This window comes from Belonocnema kinseyi, chromosome 10, assembly GCF_010883055.1.
Source record: "Belonocnema kinseyi isolate 2016_QV_RU_SX_M_011 chromosome 10, B_treatae_v1, whole genome shotgun sequence".
Classification (NCBI taxonomy): Eukaryota; Metazoa; Arthropoda; class Insecta; order Hymenoptera; family Cynipidae; genus Belonocnema; species Belonocnema kinseyi.
Window position 1 is genome coordinate 9,092,540 of NC_046666.1, and position 21,311 is coordinate 9,113,850.

The window sequence follows — 21,311 nt, forward strand, 5'->3', positions numbered from 1 at the left end:
TTTCAAATATTTTTAATCCATAAATTCTTGTAAATAAATTCTTTGAAGTTTTATTAAAATATTATAAAATCTCTTGAAATACCGTAAAGTTATAAATGAAATTAAAATTTTTTAAAGCTCATGAAAATTCCTAGGAATTTTCAGATACCCTAAAATCTCAAAAATCCTTTAATAATCAAATTCCCTAAATCACGTTAAATTAAATCTTACATTGTTCCTTGAAATTCTTTGAAATCCATGAAATTTTTAAGTTCCTAGAAATTTCTTGAAATCTTTTAAAATACCAATTCTTTGAAATTTCATACAGATATTATAAAATCTCTTAAAATTCCGTGATTTTTCACATTCTTAAATGCCTTTAAACTTTCTTGGAGTGCTTTAAAATGCCCTAAAAATATTATAAATACTTTGAAATCGTTTGACTTTATTTTAAGCTTTTGAAAATTCCATAGAATTATCCAAAATACCCTGAAATCTCCGAAACCCTTTGCAATCTCTTCAAATTTTTGAAATCCACTAAAATTCTTTGAAATATCGAAAAATATTTTCAAACTTTTTAAATTTCTTTTAATTATTTGAAATTTCAATAAAATATTATAAAATCCCTTAAAATTCCGTCAAATTAAATAAAATCTGAAGATGTTCCTTGATATTTCTGAAAATTATTTTAATATCTTTAAACTTCCTGAAAGTTCTTTAAAATATCCTAAAAATATTTTTAATCCTTTAAAATCCCCTGAAACTCTTTAACGCCCCTGAAAATTCTTTAGTATCTTTAAATATCCTAAAATCTGAAAAATACTTTTCAATACCTTCAAATTCATGTAATCCACTGAAATTTCTTTGAATTTTAGAAAATCTTTTCAAATATTTTAAATCCCTCAATTCTTGTGAATCAATTATATTAAATTTCAATTAAATATGATAAAATTCCTTGAAATCCCGTTCATTAAAATCTGAAGATAATACTTGAAATTCCTTTAAATCCTTGAAATTTGTCAAGCTCCCGAAAATTTTTGGGTATTTTGTAAAATACCCTCAAATCTCAGAAATCATTTTTAAACACCTCAAGATCTCGAAATCTATCAAAATTGCTTCAAATCTCATAATATATTTTCAAATCTTTAAAGTTCGTCAATATTTGTAAATTAATTCTTTGAAATTCTATATAAATATGATGAAATCCCTTGATATCAATTTTTTAGAGCGCCTCAAAATTCCTTCGAATTTTTCAAAATACTCTAAAACTGTAACAAAAAAAAAACACTTATAATCTCTTTAAATTCCTTAAATCTGCTCCGATTACTTAGAAATTTGAAAAATATTTTCAAATACCAGTAATTCTTGTAAATAACTTTTTCGAAATTATATAAAAAATAGAAAATCCCTTGCAACTCCATGAAATTAAATTAAATATGATATTTCTTCATGTTCCTTGAATTTTTTTTAAACTCCTGAAAATTCCTTGGAATCTTTTAAAATACCCTAAAAGCTCAAAAATCCTTCGCAATCAGTTCAAATTCTTGTAATCTACTGAAATTCTTTGGCATATTGGAAAATCTTTTCAAGTCTTTCAAATCCGTCAGTTCTTGTTAATAAATTCTTTTAAAATTTAATTAAAATATTATAAAACCGCTTGAAATCCCATGAATTTAAATGAAATTTGATAATACTCGTCGAAATTCCTTGAAATTTTGTAAGTACCTGAAAATTCCTTGGGATAATTGCAAATATCCATAATTTTTGAAAATCATTGCTATCTCTTTAAATTCATAAAATCTACTGAAATTTTGTAGAATTGGGGAAAATCTCTACAAATCCCTTCATTCTTGTTAATGAATTATTTTCAAATTTCATTAATATATTATAAATTCACTTGAAATCCTATGAATTTAAATGAAATCTGATTATATTCCTCACCATTTTTTAAAGCACCTGAAAATTCCTTTGCATCTTTTAAAATACCCTAAAATTTCAAACATCCTTTGCTATCTTTTTAATTTCTTGAAATCTACTAAAATTGTTTAGAATATGGGAAAATGTCTTTAAATCCCTTTTATTCTTGTAAATTAACTCGTTGAAATTTCATTAAAATATTATAAAATCGCTTGAAATCCCATGAATTTAAATTTAATTTAAAGATATTCCTTAAAATTTATTGTAAATTTCTAATTCTCCTGAAACTTCCTTGGAATCATTCAAAATGCTCTAAAATATTTCAAATTTTTTGAAATTACTTAAAATGTACTCAAAATTCCAGAAAATTCGTTGGAATCTTTTTAAATTAACTACAATCTCAAAAATTGTTTTCAATCTCTGTTAATTCTCGAAATCTACTGAAATTCCATGGAATCTTTTAAATTATTATTATACTCTTTTAATATTTTTTTAAATCTTTGGAAATAACTAAGAATGTTTGATTTTTTTTAAACCCGTGAAATAAAATAAAATCTGATAATAGTATTAGAAAATTTTCTATTCTCTTAAAAGTTTTAAAGAATTTTTAAGAATAACCTGAAATCTTTAAAATTATTTGAAACATCATCAATTTTTCAAATCAATGATAAATTCCTTAGAGTTTCTTATATACCCTAAAATCTAAAAAAAAAACTTTCTAAATCTTTGGCAATACCTATAAATGTTTTAAAACCTTTGAAATACTGGAAAATTCGCTCAAATAATTAAGAGATTTTAAAATTCCTTAAACTTATTAAAATACTTGGAAATATAATAAAATCCTTTAAAATCGTTCCATATTTTTCAAAACTTTATGAAATTCTTTAAAACGCTTCACATTTTTTTTAAATTCCCTAAAACATTCCAATTTTTATAAATTCCGTTTTTTTTTTATAAATTCCTTCCAATAAAATCCCTTGAAATCTCTTAATTATTGTTAATAAATTTTTTTAAATTTCATTAAAATATTTGAAAGGATCTCTTCAAAACCCACAAAATTTTCTCAAATTTGATGACATTCCTTGAAATATTTCAAGTTTTTTAAAAATCTTTTCCGATCTTGGAAAATTCAATAAAAAGCCTGATTGAAAAATTATAAATTCTCGTAAAATCTGTTGAAATCTCATAAAAATCGTTTGAAATATTTGAAAATCTTCTAAAATTCCTTGAAATCTTTTCATGCATTGCAAGATTTTTGCAAAGATTTTAAAAACCTGGAAAAATTTGGAAACCCTCTGAAATTCCTTGGAATCTTTTCCAATATTTTATCTCAATTCGTAAGACTAAAAAAATGTTAAATAATTTTTTTTATTGTGTAACAATTTTTCTTTTGCGGATATTTTTTACTGAATTTCCGATATTTTAAAATTCCCAAAAAGGAAAACATTCGAAATATAAAATTCAAGTAATCATAAAATTGTCGGAATAGAAATATCCCCAATTGAAAAATTCCCGAACAGTTTTTAACTAAAATATTATTTTATTGATAAATATGATACATTCATTAAAAATAAAATAATTAAATACTTTAAGGAAAGAATTTTGCTAAATGTTTTCTTTTTGAATTATTTTTTAAATTTAAAATAATAATAATCTGCATTTATTTATTCTGAATATTTCCTTTTTCGGGAAATTATAACATTATTAAAATCTTTTATTATAAAATTCAATGGATACACGGATATCCTAATAAGGTTGATTTTTTAAAAATATCACGTAGCAGTAACGATACCCCCCCCCCCCCCCCCCCCCCCCCCCCGCATGTAACATATCGTAACAAAATTATAAACCCTCCCCCAAAAATTGTTACGTAACTTATGGATGGCTTCTAACTGAAAATAATGATTCTTATTTCTATTTTTATTATAAAAATTACTGATTATGAGTTATTGATTGGAAAGGCAAGAGCCGTTAAAATCTCAAGAGAATAATCTAGAGAACGGCACGAAAAATCGATCACAAAATATTTTTCGAAATATAAAAGTTGGCAATACTTTAGGAAAATAGTGGTCACTCAGTTCAGGTTCTCTCGACTTAACGTCTATGTAAATCACATGAGCGTTGAGGGACTATTTACAAATATTCGTAAAAATCTTGACGCTTTTACTTCGCTACAATCGGGTGGAATCGATCCTCGTTAGACTTCCTGGATTGAAACCTGCATTTGTGGCTCCCAACTTTTTCCTGTATTTCTTCTTTTTTATTTGAGACCTGCAACAAATTAATTATCAACATTAAGTTTAAATCTAATAATTAAATAAATTAAAAAAAAATTAGAAAATAAAAATTAAATTTATATCAAAAAGATTAATTTTGTATGAAAAAATAATAATTTTTAACAAAATATATAAATTTTCGACCAAATATTATAATTTTTATTGAATTTTTAGCCCAACAGTTAAGTTATCGACCAAAAAGATTCATTTGCTTCCAAAAAAGACAAATTCTCAAAAATAATAAATGAATTTTTAATTGAATAATATAGATTAAAAACAATAGAATAGTTTAATTTCGGGATAGAGAAGCAAGTTAAAAAAAAATTTCAATGAAAATGTTAAATTTTAATCAAAAAAATTAAATGTCTATAAAAAAAAGTATCGACTAAAAATTTAGTTCAATTTATAGCTAAATTCATTAATTTTCATTAAAAAAAGTAATTTTCATCCAACGAAATCAAATTTTAACAACAACAAAAATAATAATTTAAAAAATATATATTTAAAACAAAATGTATAAATTTTAAACGAAATTGATAAATTTCAAATAAAATTTATATATTTTTCAAAAAATATTTTAACTTCTAATGAAATTTTGAAACGAAAAGGTTCATTTTGTTTAAAAAGAACGAATTTTCAAGAAAATAGATGAATTGTCAACCAAAATAGATTAATTTAAAAAAAATAGAATAGTATAATTTCTACATAGAGAAATAGGTTATTAAGCAAATGAAATTAATTTTCAACGAAATAGTTACATTTTTAACCTAAAAAATGAATTTTCTACCAAAAATATTAATGTGTATAAAAAAACTTTTTCAACCAATTTAGTTAAATTTTTCGTTAAACGAATTAATTTTTAATATTATCCAAATTTCAACAAAAAAATGAAATTATAACCAAAAAGTTTAATTATGTACTAAAAAATAATAATTTTTTAAGAAAAATTTAATTAAAAAGAAAGTTTAATTTTAAGTTAGAGAAATAAGTTTTTAACCAAATAAAATCAATTTTTAAGCAAGCAAATGAATTTTCAAACAAATATTCTAATTTTTAATTGAATATATAATTATCAGTTAGCGAAATAAGTTTCTAAGCAAATAAAATATATTTTCAACATAATAGTTTAAAATTTTAACATAACAAATTATTTTTCTACTAAAAAGATTCATGTATTTGTTTCAATGTGGACAAAAAATTTAGTAAACTTTTGAGTTAAAAAAATTAATTTTTAACTAAAAAATATGAATTAAAAACAATAAAATAGTTTAATTTTAAGTTGAGGAACAAGTTTGAAAATAAATAAATTTTAAATTAAATAGTTGAATTTTCAACCAAAAAGATTAAATGTCTATAAAAAGAAGTAGCGACTAAAAATTTAGTTCAATTTATAGCTGAATTAATTAATTTTCAATTTAAAAAACTAATTTTCAACCAACGAAATCAAATTTTAACCGAAAAGAATAACTTTTTGTAAAAAAAAAAGATTTCAAACAAAATTTTTAAATTTTTAACGAAATATTTTAATTTTAAATGACATTTTCAAAAGAAAATGTTAATTTTCTTTAAAAAAAAAATAATTTTCAAGAAAATAGATGAAATGTCAAACAAAAAAGATTAATTTTAAACAAAAAATAGAACAGTATAATTTATAAATAAAGAAAGAAGTTCGTAAGCAAATGAAATTCTACCAAAAATATTAATGTATGTAAAAAAACTTCGTCAACCAATTTAGTTAGATTTTTCGTTAAACTAATTAATTTTTAACAGCAACCGAATTTCAACAAAAAAAAAGAATTTTTAACCAAAAATTTTAATTACCTAATAAAAAATAATAATTTTTAATCAGAAATATAATTTTTCAAACAAAAATATATTAGTTTAATGTTAAATTAGAGAAATAAGTTTTTAACTAAATAAAATCAATTTTCAAGGAAATATTAAAATTTTTAAACAAAAAGATTGAATGTCCATCAAACTAATTTTTTCCCAAATTTTTTTTTTTCAATTTTTAGTTAAAAAAGTTAATTTTTAATACAAAACTAATTTTCGACCAAATAAATAAAAGTTGGACCAAAAAAATAATTTTCTGCTAATAATAATAATTTTCAACAAAATACATGAATTTTCAACCAAACAGACAAATTTTCAAGAAGGAAGATGAATTTTAAAAAAAAATGTCCCACAAAAAATAGAATATTATAATTTTCAGTTAGCTAAATAAATTTTTAAGCAAATAGGATATATTTTTAACGAAAAAGTTAAATTTTAAAAATAACAAATTAATTTTCTACTAAAAATATTAATTTATTTTTAAAAATGTGGACAAAAAATTTATTAAACTTTTTAGTTACAAAATTAATTTTTAAATAAGAAATATAAATTAAAAACAATAGAATAGTTTAATTTTAAGTTAGAGAAACAAGTTAAAAAAATTAATAAAATAAATTTTCAACCAAAAAGATTACATGTCTATAAAAAAAAGTATCGACGAAAAATTTAGTTCAATTTATAGCTAAATTGATTAATTTTTAATAAAAAAGAAACAAATTTTTAACCAAAGAAATTAAAATTTAACCAAAAAGAATAATTTTCTACAAAAAAGATTTTAAACAAAATGTATACATTTTTAACAAAATATTTTAGTTTTTAATGAAATTTTCAGAAAAACTAATTTTCAAGAAAATAGATGAATTGTCAAACAAAAAAGATTAATTTTCAAAAAAAAAAAAAAATAGAATAGTATAATTTATAGATAGAGACATCAATTTTTAAGACAATAAAATTAATTTCCAACGAAATAGTTGCATTTTTAATCTAACAAATGAATTTTCTACCAAAAATATTGATGTGTATAAAAAAAAACGTCTTCAACCAATTTAGTTAAATTTGTCGTTAAACCAATTAAATTTAACAGCAATCAAATTTCAACCAAAGAAATGAATTTTTAACCAAAAAATTTAATTATCTACTAAAAAACAATAAGTTTTAAAAACTAATATACATTTTCAACAACAAATAGATTAGTTTAATTTTAAGCTAGAGAAATAAGTTTTTAACCAAATAAAATCCATTTTCAACGAAATAGTTAAATTTTCAACCAAACAAATTGAATTTTCAAACAAAAACATTAAATGTCCATCAAACAAAAATCTTCTGCCCAAAAATTTAGTTCGATTTTCAGTTCAAAAATTAATGTTTAATAAAAACTGATTTTCAACCAAATGAATGAAATTTGATCCAAAAAGATTAATTTTCTGCCAAAAATAATCATTTTTAACCAAATACATGAATTTTCAACCAAAAAGATTAATTTTCTACAAAAAAAGACAGTTTTTAAGCAAATAAAATCTATTTTCAACGAAATAGTTACATTTTTAACATAATAAATTAATTTTCTAGTAAAAAGCGTAATGTATTTTCAAAAATGTGGACAAAAAAATTAGTGAACTTTTTCGTTAAAAAAATGAATTTTTAACAACAAAAAAAATTCATTTTCGAGCCAACCAAAGAAGTGAACTTTTAACCAAAAAGATGGTAAGAAATTATTTTTGAACCAAAAAGATTATTTTTTAACAAAAATTCATAACTTTTTAACCAAAAAAGTGAATTTGTCACCCAGAAGATTAATTTTCCATCCCAAAAAGATAAAAATAATAATAAAAAGATAAAAAGATTTTCAACTAAAATGATGAATCAGTCAAAAAATGATTTTTTAACAAAGTAGTTCCACTTGCAAGTAAGTATTTGAATTTTTAATCAAACAAGGTTCTTCAATCGCTATTCATGATTAGCGAAAATTCCTTCAAATAATTATACTAGAAAAAAATCTTAAGACCATCGTAAAATTTACACGACAATTCGAAAAAAAACTCATTTACATACCCTGTAAATCCCAGATTTTTCAGTTTTTCTTTTCTATGAGATATTCATCTTAAAAAATATGGAAAATCTCTAAAGTGTAAAGTTTTGAAGTAAAATCTGTCATATTACATCAAATTACAAATTGCATACTACATATGGCATCATATTACATATTGCATATAACATCATATTACACCATGAACAAAATTTTCACATTCTATTCTCTTTAACTTTAAAAATAAAATTTTGATATAAAAACAAAATAATGTATAATAATAATAGTTTTAAAACAATAATAATAGAATTCAAATTCAAATAGTCGAATTTATTTCTGTTTTGATGAATAGTTCAACTAAAAATACCTTTAACATGTATTTTTTATGTTTTTTAAATGTTAAAAAAATATTAAAAGTACGATGTCAGATTGTTACACACGCGAAGAGTGATATTGTGATAAAAAAAAAAAATAAATAAGCTCCCATTTTTAACGAATTGTAAGTAATTGGAAAAAATAGTGTCATTCATATTGCATTTATTGTAATTTTCTCGATATAATAAGAAAACTTCTGTAATTCGAGGGAATTCCAAAGAATTAAACAAAATTCAAGGGAATATAAAAAAATTTTGAAACCGATTTATAGCTAAATTTAGGGTATAAAAATAATAGGCGAAGATAAAAAAAAGTGATTAAACAATAAAATTTTTATCACTTACGATTGTATGCAAGGGAACCACCAGAAGCTTTGTTCTTTGCCAAAGTCATTACCCTCCTGGAGAGATTCTGGAAGATCCTGATCCAAAGTTTCAGGCAATCCAAGAGTTATAAGAGCGTCTATTATAGCCAAGACACCCAAAGTTATAAGTGGTAGTTCCTCCGCAATTTCAGCCTTAAAAAGTATTACAATTAACTAAGAATTATAGATTAAAAATTATTACAGCAGATTTTTCATTTTAATAATAAAAATCAGTAATCAAAGCGCAAAAGAATCTAAAAAAACGTGAAGTAGTACAATTTTTTTCACAAAAATGAAGAGCTCCTTTTATGGAAATATAAAAAGGTCCGAAAAATTGGTTTCATTTGTTAAATAAAGAATTTCTGAATATTTAAAATCACTTTGTCTTTTAAAAATTTCACCATAAGTAATCAAATTGTGATGCGCCTAATAATTAAATATTTCTGTCCTATATTTGTCATTCCCCCCCTACTATAATTAATAATTTGAATTTAAATTTAGAATTAAACTTTTCAATGCACTTAAACTCAAATAAAAATAGTCCAAGGTTTAGTGTCAAAATATTTATTTTGTATACATTCAGCGAAACAACACTTTAGCTTAAAAATTTCCTTTAAATCCTAAATAGTTTAGTTTTAAAATCGGTGAGATAAATATTTGTAAATTTATTTTGGTAAGATTAAAAAATAAAATTTTACAAAACTTGACTTTAAAAATTTTGTAAAGCTAGTACATCGTTTTTGGGGAAAAGGTGCTAGAAAATTTAAACTTTAATTTGATTGAAAAAACATATGTTTTGAAAACTTGACAAGGTCTTAAATAAGAGCAATACTAAAAATAATCATTAGTATCAAACAAAAAAGTGATCTATAGCTTGTAAACATTTAAAAACAATTAAGTGGGACATTTTACGGGACTTTTGTCCCGAATGAGTCCTATTGAAAAAAAACATATTTTGAATTTTTTTTATTACTTTAGCCATATCTCAGCACTACTTTTTTGTAAAATTTCGAAACAGATAATATTGAATTTATGTAGTACTTTTGTCCCAAAAATAATTTAGTACTTGCAGAAATTTGAAAAGAATAGAGCAAAACTTTTCCGGTATTGTCTAGTACTTTTGTCACAAACATTATTTAGGACTTGTAAAAATTTGAAAACAAATAAATGGGACTTTTCTGGTACTTTTGTCCTGCAAAGTTTCTGCTAAAAAAAATTAAATGGTACTTTTCCGATACTTTTGTCCTGAGTGTGCGCCAGTGAAACGGGATGTATTTTGAATTTTTGTAGTACTTTAGAAATATAAACTTTTATACTTTAAAAATATAAAATAAAATAGTATTTATCCTGTACTTTTTTAACAAAAGTGATTTAGTACTAGTACAAATTTGAAAAGAATTACGTGGGTCTTATCCGTTATTTTTCTTCTGAAAACGTTCCACCAAAAAAATTAAGTGGCACTTTTCCCCAGCACCTCTGTCTACAATAAGTTCCAGTGAAACGGAATATATTTTGAAGTTTTTTTAGCATGTAAGAGCTTTTTTGAAAATTCGGAAAAAATAAATACACTGGAACTTTTGACCCAAAAATTATTTAGGTCCTGTAAAAATTGAAAAAGTAACTTTTTCGTTACATTTGTCTTAAATCCGTGCCAGTGGATCAAGACATTTTTTAACCTTTTTAGTACCTTAGAAGCTTTTGAAAAAATAGCGAGAAAAAATAATTGAATTAGTAATTTATCCCAAAAAAGATTTAGTACTAGTAATTATTTAAAAAGAGTTACGTATGACTTTTCCAGCACTTTTTTCCTAAAAAGTTCCAACTAAAAGCAAATTAAGTAATAAGTTTCTGGTATTTTTGTCCTGAATAATTCGCGGTGAAAGGGGATATATTTTGAACTTTTTTAGTGCTTTCGATCTTTTGCAAAAATCTAAAAAAATAAAATAATATAGTACTTATCCAGAACTTTTTTTTTACCAAAAGTGATTTAATACTGGCAAAAAATGTAAAAGAATTACGTGTGTCTTTTCCGGTATTTTTCTCCTGAAAAGATTATATTAAAAAAATTAAGTGTCACTTTTGCAGCACTTTTCTCCACAATAAGTCCCAGTGAAACGGAATATATTTTGAAGTTTTTTTTAGTATGTTAGAGTTTTTTTTAAAATTTGGAACAAGTAAATACAATGTAACTTTTGACCCAAAAATTATTTAGGTCCTGTAAAAATGGAAAAGTAACTTTCCTGTTACATTTGTCTTGAATAAGTGCCAGTAAATTAAGATAAATTTTGAACTTTTTTAACACCTTCAAGCTTTTTTAAAAATTTTAAAAACTTGTACTTTTGTCAAAAATGATTCCCGTTTGAAAAGGGATACATTTTTAACTTTTTTAGTACTTCAGATATTTTGTAAAATTAAAAAATAGTAAATAAAATAAAAATAATCGAATATTTCTTCTTCAAGAATGATTTAGTACTAATAAGAATTTTAAGATTTACGTGAAAATTTGCTGGTATTTTTGTCCTAAAAAGCTCTACTAAAAAATTAAGTGGTTCCTTTCCGGTACTTTTGTTCTTACTAAGTCCCTGTTAACGAAGATATATTTAAAATTACTTTTTAGTACTTTAGAGCTTTTGTAAACATTTCGAAAAAATGGACCTTATCCAGTACTTTTGTCCCAAAAATGATTTAGTACTTGTAGAATCGTAAAAATAAATAAAAGGCACTCTTATAGTACTTTCGGCCTGAAAAGGTTTTACTCAAAAAAAATGTGTTACTTTTCCGGTACTTTTGTCCTGAATGAATCTTGATGAAAAGATACATTTTGCAGTTTTTTAGTACTACAGAGCTGCTCTAAAAAGTTAAAAAAAAAACGTATTTATAACTTTTGTTCCAAAAAGGAATTAACACTGGTAAATATTTGAAAATAATTATGTGGGACTTTTATGTCACTTTCGTCCTAAATAAGTCCTGAAAAATGATATATTTTAAATTTGTGTCATCATTTATTCTTATCTCAATAGTACTATTTTGAAGCATTAATATCAAGAATTTTGGTGAAAATATTAAAATATTCAAATGAAACTTATCTAGTACTTTCGTTCCAAAAATTATATAGTACTTCTAAAAATCTTAAAACAATTAAGTGCGACTTTTCCGGGTTTTTTCCAAATAAGCCCCGCCGAAACGAGACATTAAAAAAAAAATTGTTTGATACTTTAATCCTATTTCAGTACTATGTTGTTGGGACATAAATCTCATCAATGATTTTGGTAAAAATCTCAATTAAATAAAATAAAATTTATCTAGTACTATTTTCCCCTAAATTATTTAGAACTTACAGAAATTTGAAAATAATTATGTGGGATTTTTCCAGTACATTTATACTGAAAAAATCCTGTAAAAAATATAAGTAAGACTTTTCCGGTACTTTTGCCCTAAGGAAGTCCTGATGAACTGAGACATATTTTGAACTTTTTTGGTACCTTAGTCCTATTTCAAAAGTACTTTTTCAGACATCAATTTCAAAAAATGTTTTGGAAATTACTAAAACACTTAAATGGAACTTATTTAGTACTTTGGTCAGAAAAATGATTCAGTACTTGTAAAAAAAATGAGTGGTACTTTTCCTGTACTTTTGTCCTAAAAAGTCCCGCTAAAAAGGGGCGTATTTGGAACTTTTTTTTTACTTTAGCCCTATCTCAGTAGTAGGGTTTTGGGACATGGATCCCATCAAGAACTTTGGTAGAAAGTTCGAAAAAATAAAATAGGCTTAACTTAGTATTATTATCCCAAAAATTATTTATAACTTGCAAAAATAAAAAAAAAATGATTAAGCGGGATTTTCGGTATTTTTGTCCTATATAAGTCCCGGTGAAACGAGACCTATTTTGAACTTTTTTTGTACTTTAGTCTTACTTGAGCAGTAAATTTTTTTAACACAAGTTTGATCAACACTTGTGGAAATTTCGAAAAAATTGAAAAATCGTTTTTTGCTAGTACTTTCGTCCCTGTTTCGACGTTTGAACATTTTAAAGGAAATTTGGTCCCGAATATAAAACGAAGAAGATGGTCCTTAACCCTCAAAGTGCATACATGGTAAAAATCACGGTAAAGTGCATCGTGGGTTTTGTATACCCCCGCGTATTTAATCATATATTGTTTAACCCCTAATGGATATTTTGTCATAATAAAATTATCCGATATAGTTTAAGGTATCTTTTGTAAGGTAGAGTAGATTTTATAGCCATTTATTTATTTTAAGTTTGTTAAACAAATTATTTAAAAACTGAAAAAATTGGTTTTTTACTTACAAATTCATAACTCACGCAATTTTAATTATTTTATACTGAAAATTTACAACTATACTTTTGAAATAGTGTACTTTCATAAAAAAAATATTGCAACATGGGTGCTTTCAAAAAAGATATTTATTTTACATTACCTACAGTTAGTGTCTCCAACTAAAGCTAGATAGCGACGCTTACTCAATTTTTTCGAATTAAGTATGGTTTATAAGAGTCGAAAATATCTTGGGGTGTCTAACACCCACAATGCACTTTAAGGGTTTCATTTCTTACGTTTAGCTACTGATATCAATAAAGCTCTCTCGTAATTCCAATATTATATTTTCAAATATCGTACACATAAAGAGAAAAGAGGAAAAGAAGTTTATCAAGAATAGGGAAAAAGGGAAATTAAAAGAAGGGAAAATAGGGAAAAGACTGAACCCTATATAATAAAAAAAAATTGAACTTGATTTTATTAGGGATAATTGTACGATAAAATTGTCATTACCAGGTAAATGACGTAGGGGCCAATGATGTGTGCAAAATAACCAATGATGTGGATGAGAGATACACCCTGTGCACGAACGACTGTCGGCAGCATTTCAGCCGCATATTGGAAACCGATGTTGGCAGCAATATTCACACCAAGTCGAGCCAAAATTGCCATCGCCACTGTAGCGGGACCTAATATTCAAAAGAATTCGATAGAATAAAATTTTAGACAATATAAAAAAAAAAAAAAAATAGAACAAAATAAATAAAATTTATGCAAAAAAGTTGTTTTATCAGTTATTGCATTTATTTTTATACTAGGATGGGCCAAAAAACAGCCTTTTTTGGAATTTTAAAAATACATGCAGGCTAAAAATTTGTGTACGGAGTCCTCCACATATTGCGTAACGATTTTTGGAAGATTTTTGGACAGACCGTGTTTTTTCGATTTGTGGATCAAGTTACAATTTTTTGAAATATTAACAAAAATGTTTCATTTTTTCGGATTGCATGAATGGAATACTAAATCAAAAATTAAAAAAATATTCTTCACTAACCTTTACTTTTCTTCGTTACAAAAATACAAAGTCATATTTTTGAAAAAAAAACGCAAAACTATTTTGAAATGACCACATAACTAAACGAAAAAATGTTTTGAAGTTCAAAAAATAGCAGTTTGTTCTTTTTGTCCAAAGAGAATAAATTTAAAAAAAATCTTTTGAAATAATTGTAAATAAGTATCCCATTAACCAAATACAAAACATTTCATTTTTATTGGCATTTCTAAAAATAATAGCTTGACCAAAAATTCTTTTTCCCAAAAATGATTTTATATTATTATTCGTTATACAAAACTCTACTCATAAAAAAATCGTAATCCTCTTTTAACCTATAGAAATTTTCTTTTAATGTTTTAAACTTTAAATTCTGGTAAGATCATGATAAGATACTTTTTTTTGAAAATTAATACAATTTCGAAAATGTTACGTAATATATGGACGAAGAAACGTATGAATTTTCATAAAATTTTGGTTACTTTTTGCGAAATTATATCGGCTTTTGAATTAAATTCTTCTTTTTTATTAATTAGGATATGCTGGTAATAATATAAATTACAAATTCTGTTTAAATTTTCAATGGGCATTCGATATCTGCTTATTTTTTTATCGGACTCAAATTTCCAAATTAAATACAAACCTTTTGGACTTTTTTAAATAAATGAAATTTTAAAGAAATTTGTTAATTTTTAGTGTTTCTTATTTAATACAACTTTATTTGAATGTTTTTTTAAGAATAATTCAATTTTAATGGATTATAGGTTGAACATTTTTTTTTTATTTTGAAGGGTGAAAATAACGAGGAAAAATTATTTTGTGATCTTAGAAAAATAGTTTTAATTAATTTTAATGTTAAATTGTAATTTTTTTACATAATAACTATGCAAAATTCTAGAATTTTAGAAAATTTAAATTTGAAATATTCAATTTAGTTTTTAATTTCAAATTGTCAAATTTTAATTGCTTAGACTTGAAAATAATGTGAATCCAAAAGTTTTCAATTTAAAAATATTAAACTTTAAACAATACAATTCGAAAAAAGCTCTTAAATTAAATTCTTAGTTTTTAATAATCAGAATATGTTGGTAATAATATAGACTACAAGTATTGTTTAAAATTTCAATACGCTTGCGATAGCTGTTTATTTTTATGTGGAACTCAAATTTTCAAAAAAAAACACAAACTTTTAGGGTTTAGGGATTTATAATTCTTCTGATTCAATTTATAAAGCAGCTCCAATTTTTCACGTTCTTAATTTGAAATTTTTTCGTTTGGAGTGTTTTAGTTTCCATTTTTTTAAATTCACCTGAAATGAACCCTCAAACGGTACACTGGTGCGAATTCGCACCATGGTTTTTGAAAAGTTGGTGGTATTTGATCATAGACAGCTGTACGGGATTATCCCCAACAAGGCAAATCCGTCCGAACCCCAAAGTTTCAGGCTGAAGTCCGGTTAGTTCGAGTTTCGTTGATATCTCTAAGCAAGAAGGACGAGACAATCTAATTGGTGCGAATGAGCACCTGTGTACCTTTAACATGTTGTAAAGTGTTGCCATCTGAAATTTCTAAATATTGTTCTCAAGTGCAGGAGTTTCGTTCGTTTGTTAAATGTAAGTATGTTTATGTACATTTATTTGTTATTTATCGATTTTTCATGATAATTTCCAATAAATTTAGCAAAAATGTGATTTTTTCCATCAGATGCATGGAAATAAAGTTGAATAGAGTGTAAAGTATCGAATGCCAAACATGTCGCGAATAGTAAGCATTTCTTGTTGAAAAAATTCGAGAGAAATTCAAAATAAAAAGATTCTAATGTAATTGTTGCATTACTTTCATTTCCCTTTCTTCAACTGCAAAATCCCTCAAAGTTTAATTAATTTAAATAAAATGCGAAAAAATTCGAACTTTTCCAAAGAAGTGATTTTTCAAAACGCCGCTTTATTTATAACAAATTATCATGGGGGAAATGAATGATTATAAAAATTTGTATAGAACCATTAGATTTACCAAGAAATTTCCCACAAAAAACATGTATTCAACATTTTTCTAGTCTCAATCTTCTTTTTTATATTCGAAGTTGAAAATGCAAAAGCCAGATTCGCACCAGTGTACCTTTCGTAGAAAATATTTTTTTCTGAAATAATTGTTTAATTAGATACTCAAAAAGAATACCTTCAGGCATGGCGACGGCAATAAAAGAGAATATTCCGCATATCAACATAGAAAAAAATCCCATCCACCTTCGACCCCACCTGTCCAGGAATAAGGCAAGCAGTATTGCAGCCGGAAGTTCCGTCATGGAAGCCAGAGAAAAGGATGTAAAAACATCCGGATGGAGTAATTTCATATTCCATACGTGGCCGTCGAAAACTAAAATTATTAAAAGCCTGAAAATTAATAAAAAAATTATTTAAATTATTAGATTTACCCACTCATTATTGACGCAAATTATTTAAATATTATTTAAATAATCTTCAATTCTTACCAATAAATAACGAGCATCACTGTGATTCTTCCTAATCGGGGTAACTTGAAGAGATCTAGAACTGTGTATTTATTATGTTGTTTGTCGTTCTGCATCATATTAACACAGCTTTTCTCATACTCATCAAAAACCTCTTGTTCTACAGTCTTGCCATTTACTTTCGCGAATTTTTGTAACATTTCTATTGATTTGTCAACCTTTCCCACTGTGATGTACCATCTGAAAATGATATTTTGATAAATAAGGTTGAAACAAAATTTGTTCGTTTCATCACTTAAAGGATTTAAAATTCGGAGATATACAGGGTGGACACGCTGGGGCTTACATACATGTCGAGTTGAATGCTACCCGAATTGCATAACAGCAGGGCAGAAGCCAATATACAGGGGTATTTTCATATTTCGCGCCTTTAAAGTTTCATTCGGATTGGCCATTCCGTCAAGTCCGTGCATCTTCGGATCAAGTTTATGATAGTTTCCATGGTTGCGTTCGAAACTTCAAACGGATACAAGTGTCAAAACAATATAGGTTATGTTATATAGTAATAACAAATAATAACAGTGTTTAATTAATAATGAAGTGAGACATGTGAACTGAGAAGTAAACGTAATTTTTTGTCTTTGCTAATACCATTATAGAATAGCTGCTCAGTGACAAATACTATAAAATAGTAATAATATTCTGCGCTTCCAGTGGGCGAAGAGTGAATGGTGTTTAACGCTTATTTTTACTGTATAAAAAAAGGTATGTTATGAATAGACAGGATATGTTTTAAATAAAGTGAATGAAATATTATATGCGTAAACTTTAAATTGACGTTGCCTATATTTACTGACAGCGACTTGGGCAAACAGGTGAATCTGAACATAACCGCTTGAAGTTTCGAACGCAACCATGGAAACTCTCATAAACATGATCCGAAGATGCACGGACTTGGCCGAATGGCCGATCCGAATGCAACTTTAACGCGAAATATAAAAATACCCCTGTGTAATGGCTTCTACCCTGCTATTGTGCAATTCGGGTAGCATTCAACTGGCCATGTATGTAAGCCCCAGCGTGTCCACCCTGTATAAGAGTAATAGAAAATTCAGATACTTCTTACTTATTCCAAGAGCCTAGATATCCTTTAGGTAGAATTATGTCACAACTTCACACTGTTTTGATTGCCTACGATTTAACCGGAACCAGAAGTAATAAAAATAGTGCGATTTTCAAACCAAATTTTACAATAAATTTACAATTTCAAAGAATAAAATGAAAAAGAAGATAACATGAAATATAAACATATCAAAACTGTATGAAAATAGAAATATTTAAAAGAAAAAACCCATTTCATTTTGCGTTTAAAAGTTTTTTGTTTTCGTTGAAAATTCAGGTAGTTTGCTGAAAATTCGTCTTTTTTGGGAGGAAATTAATATTGCTAGTTAGAAATTTAACTGTTTTGTTAAAAATTTGATTTTTGGGTTAAAAAATATTTTTTTCAATTAAAAATGTAAATATTCTATTCTTTGTTTAAAATGTATCCTTTTTAGCTAAAAATTCATGTGTCTTATTAAACCTAGTTGTTTGTGGTAGAAAATTAATGTTTTTGGTTACAATATTTTGTTAAAAACTCGTTCTTTGTTCACTTGAAGATTTTTTTTTTTTTAAATATAAATTTAATTATTCGACATGTGGTTGAAAAGTGATCTTTTATAGTTGAAAATTCAACTATTTGCTTAAAACTTGATGTATTTAGTACAAACTTATTTTTTTTTGTAGAAAATTAATGTTCATGGTGAAAAATTTATTTTCTTGGGGTAAACATTCATCATGTTTGTTGCAAGTGTATTTCTTTGGTTCAAAATTGATTTACTTTGACGAAAATTCGTCTTGTTTGTTGGGAAAAAAATTTTAACTGAATGTTGAACTATTTCATGCTTGATTTAAAATTCAAATTTTAGATATTCAACTATTTTGTAGAAAATTCATATACATATTTAGTTGAAATCGCGTATATTGTAGTGAAACATTAAAATTGTTGAGAAAAAATGTATTTCTATGTTTGAAAATATTCAAATATTTCGTGGAAGATTCATTTTTTTGATAAAAATGTTTTGTTTGTTTATGAACAACTCAACTATTTTGTTGAAATTTTTTTGTTTGTTTTTGGTTAAAAGTAATTTCCATAACTAAAAATTAACAGATTCAATTTTTGGCTGAAAATTTATCTGTTTTTAGATGGAAATTCAACCATTTGTTTTAAAATTCATCTGTTTTGTAGAAAATTAATGTTGATGGTTGAAAATTCATCTTTGTTGTTAAAAATTCGTCTTTTTTGTTAAAAAATTAATCTTTTTTGCTAAAAACTCATCTTTTTCTTCATAAATTCAATTTTTTGTTAAAAATTCATTTTTTGGGAGGATGATTCATAATTTTTGATGAAAATCAATCTTTTTCGTAAAAAAAAATTAATAATTTTCGTTCAAATTCATCTTTTTGGTTGAAAATTTATCTTTTTAGTTGATGAAATCATCTATTAGATTAAAAATTCACCTTTTGGCCTGAAAATTTAATAGATTTGAAGAAAATGTATATTGTTCAATTTAAAATTGAACTTTTTCGGTAAAAATTTGTCACTATTAGTTGAAAATTAATTTTTTACTGAAAATTTACTATTTCAACGTTGGTTTAAAATATAAAATTTTCCTTATTTTTGGTTGAAAATTCAATTTTCTTGGTAAAAAATTAATCTTTTTGGTTAAAGATTCATCATTTTAGCAGAACACTAATGTTTTCGTTGAAAATTAATTTTCCTAAATAAAAATGTAATTATTTTTTGTTGTTGTTGAAAGTTTATCTTTTTTATTTACGAATACATGTCTTTTATTGTAAACTCTTTTATTTAGTTTTTTGCTTCAAAACTTATCTTCAACTAAAAAATTACTTTTCAACAAAGTAATATGATTTTGAAACAAAAAAAGATCAATTTTTAACGAAAAATTAGATATTTGATATTCCAACAACAAAAAAAGATTTTAATATTTAATAAAAACAGTTGAATTAAAACAGAAAATAAATTTTTTTAATAAAATGCTCAATTTTGAAGTTAAAACAATAATTTTCAAAACCAAAAAACAAAACATTTTAAATAAAATAGTACAATTATCATCGAAAAGAATGGATTTGCAGATAAGAAAATAACTTTGTAACAAAAATGAAATAGTGCAATTTTCAGTTAAAAAAATTATGTTGCAACAAAAAAGGAGATTTTAACAAAATATTTACATTTTCAGCAAAAACTAATGAATTTTCAAACAAAACAAAAATTTAAAAAAATAAAATAGTTAAATTTGCATCGAAAGAAGTGTATTTTCAACCAAAAAGATGAATTATCAACTGGAATATTAATTTTGATCCAAAAAGAGAATATTTTTAACAAACTAGTTAAATTTTTATTTATAAAACGAAGTTTTAAACAAGAATAATAATTTTCTAATAAATAGTTAATTGTGAAACACACAGTTTAAAGTTGTAAATTAAAAAAATTAATTTTAAAGAAAATGAAAACGAATTTTCAAAAAATTAGTTTAATTTTCAACTGAAAAATAATTTTTTAACCAAAAACATTCATTGTTAAGCATAATCATTAATTGTAAACCAAGGAAGACATATTTTCAATAAAATACATAAATTTTCACGAAAGTGGTTGGTTTTTTAAATATAATAGGCGAATTTAGAACGAAAAATGGCAAGTTAAATTTTCAGTTTAAAAATTTTTTACGAAAAAAAATTAATTTTCAGCAAAATTAATTTTTTTTTGCAAACAAAATGAATCTTCAAGAAACAACGTAAAATGTAATAGTTGATATTCTAATCCAAAAGTATTTAAAATTAATATCTGTTGAATTCAACTAACAAGGGCGAATTTTCAACAAATCATGTAAGTTTTCAAATAAAAAATTTCAGTTTTTAACAAAAAATAAAACATAAACAAATAAAAGAGAATTTTTTCAATAAAATAGTTAAACTATTAATCAAAGAGAAGAAAGATCAACAAATAAAAATTTGATCCAAAACAGTTGAATACAACAATAAAAAATTTTTCTCCAAAGCAGTTGGTTTTTTAATTTGAAAAAAGTTTGTTTTTTATTTTGCTATAAGAGATAGAAAACGTTAAAAAAAATGTGCTTTGAAGCTTTCTTTTAACATGCAATAATGTTATATTTGTAAAATTCAGAATTATGCACGAAAAACTGACCGTACCGGAAATATTAAATTTGTTCTTTTCAAACCAAATGACTGACACTTTCAACCCTATTTCATGAATGAATGGTAAACTTTTATTAATAATTCGTATAAAAACACCTATTTTTCAAATATAAATTTGAATTTTCGTAGAACTCGGACCCGAACAGATTGTCTACTCTGGTAAGTGGTAAACTCTACCATTGGTCAGCCACTGACGCGAGCAAGACCTTAGAGGGACAGTGGTGGGAGGTGACAGCACTGTGCCACTTGGAATATCCCAGCGTGTGGGACTTGGAATAAGTAAGCGTCGAAATAGGTGCGTCTTGAAATTCTTAAAATTGTTAAAATTCATATCAATTTTTTGATTTTTCTAATTATTAAGCATGAGTTGAATGTTTAAACTTCTTAGTTCATTATATAATAAAAGTTATATTGATTTCAAATATTATACAAATTTTATCACTTTTACCTTTTTTTAATCTTTC

The 21,311-nt window shown here is 24.7% G+C and overlaps 1 protein-coding gene across 2 annotated transcripts in view; it reads right to left on the bottom strand.

Moving 5' to 3' along the window:
* Positions 1-3,732: 3,732 nt before the first annotated feature.
* Positions 3,733-21,311, bottom strand: part of LOC117182140 (carcinine transporter-like) — a 216,876-nt gene continuing 199,297 nt past the window's right edge. For both annotated transcript variants that reach the window (XM_033375189.1, XM_033375188.1), the window contains exons 6-10: positions 16,594-16,812; positions 16,281-16,495; positions 13,565-13,740; positions 8,751-8,923; positions 3,733-4,167 (exon numbers count right to left, since the gene is read on the bottom strand). In XM_033375189.1, coding sequence (XP_033231080.1) covers positions 4,068-4,167; positions 8,751-8,923; positions 13,565-13,740; positions 16,281-16,495; positions 16,594-16,812 — 883 coding nt within the window. In that variant the 3' untranslated portion in view covers positions 3,733-4,067. The remainder of the gene's footprint in view (positions 4,168-8,750; positions 8,924-13,564; positions 13,741-16,280; positions 16,496-16,593; positions 16,813-21,311) is intronic.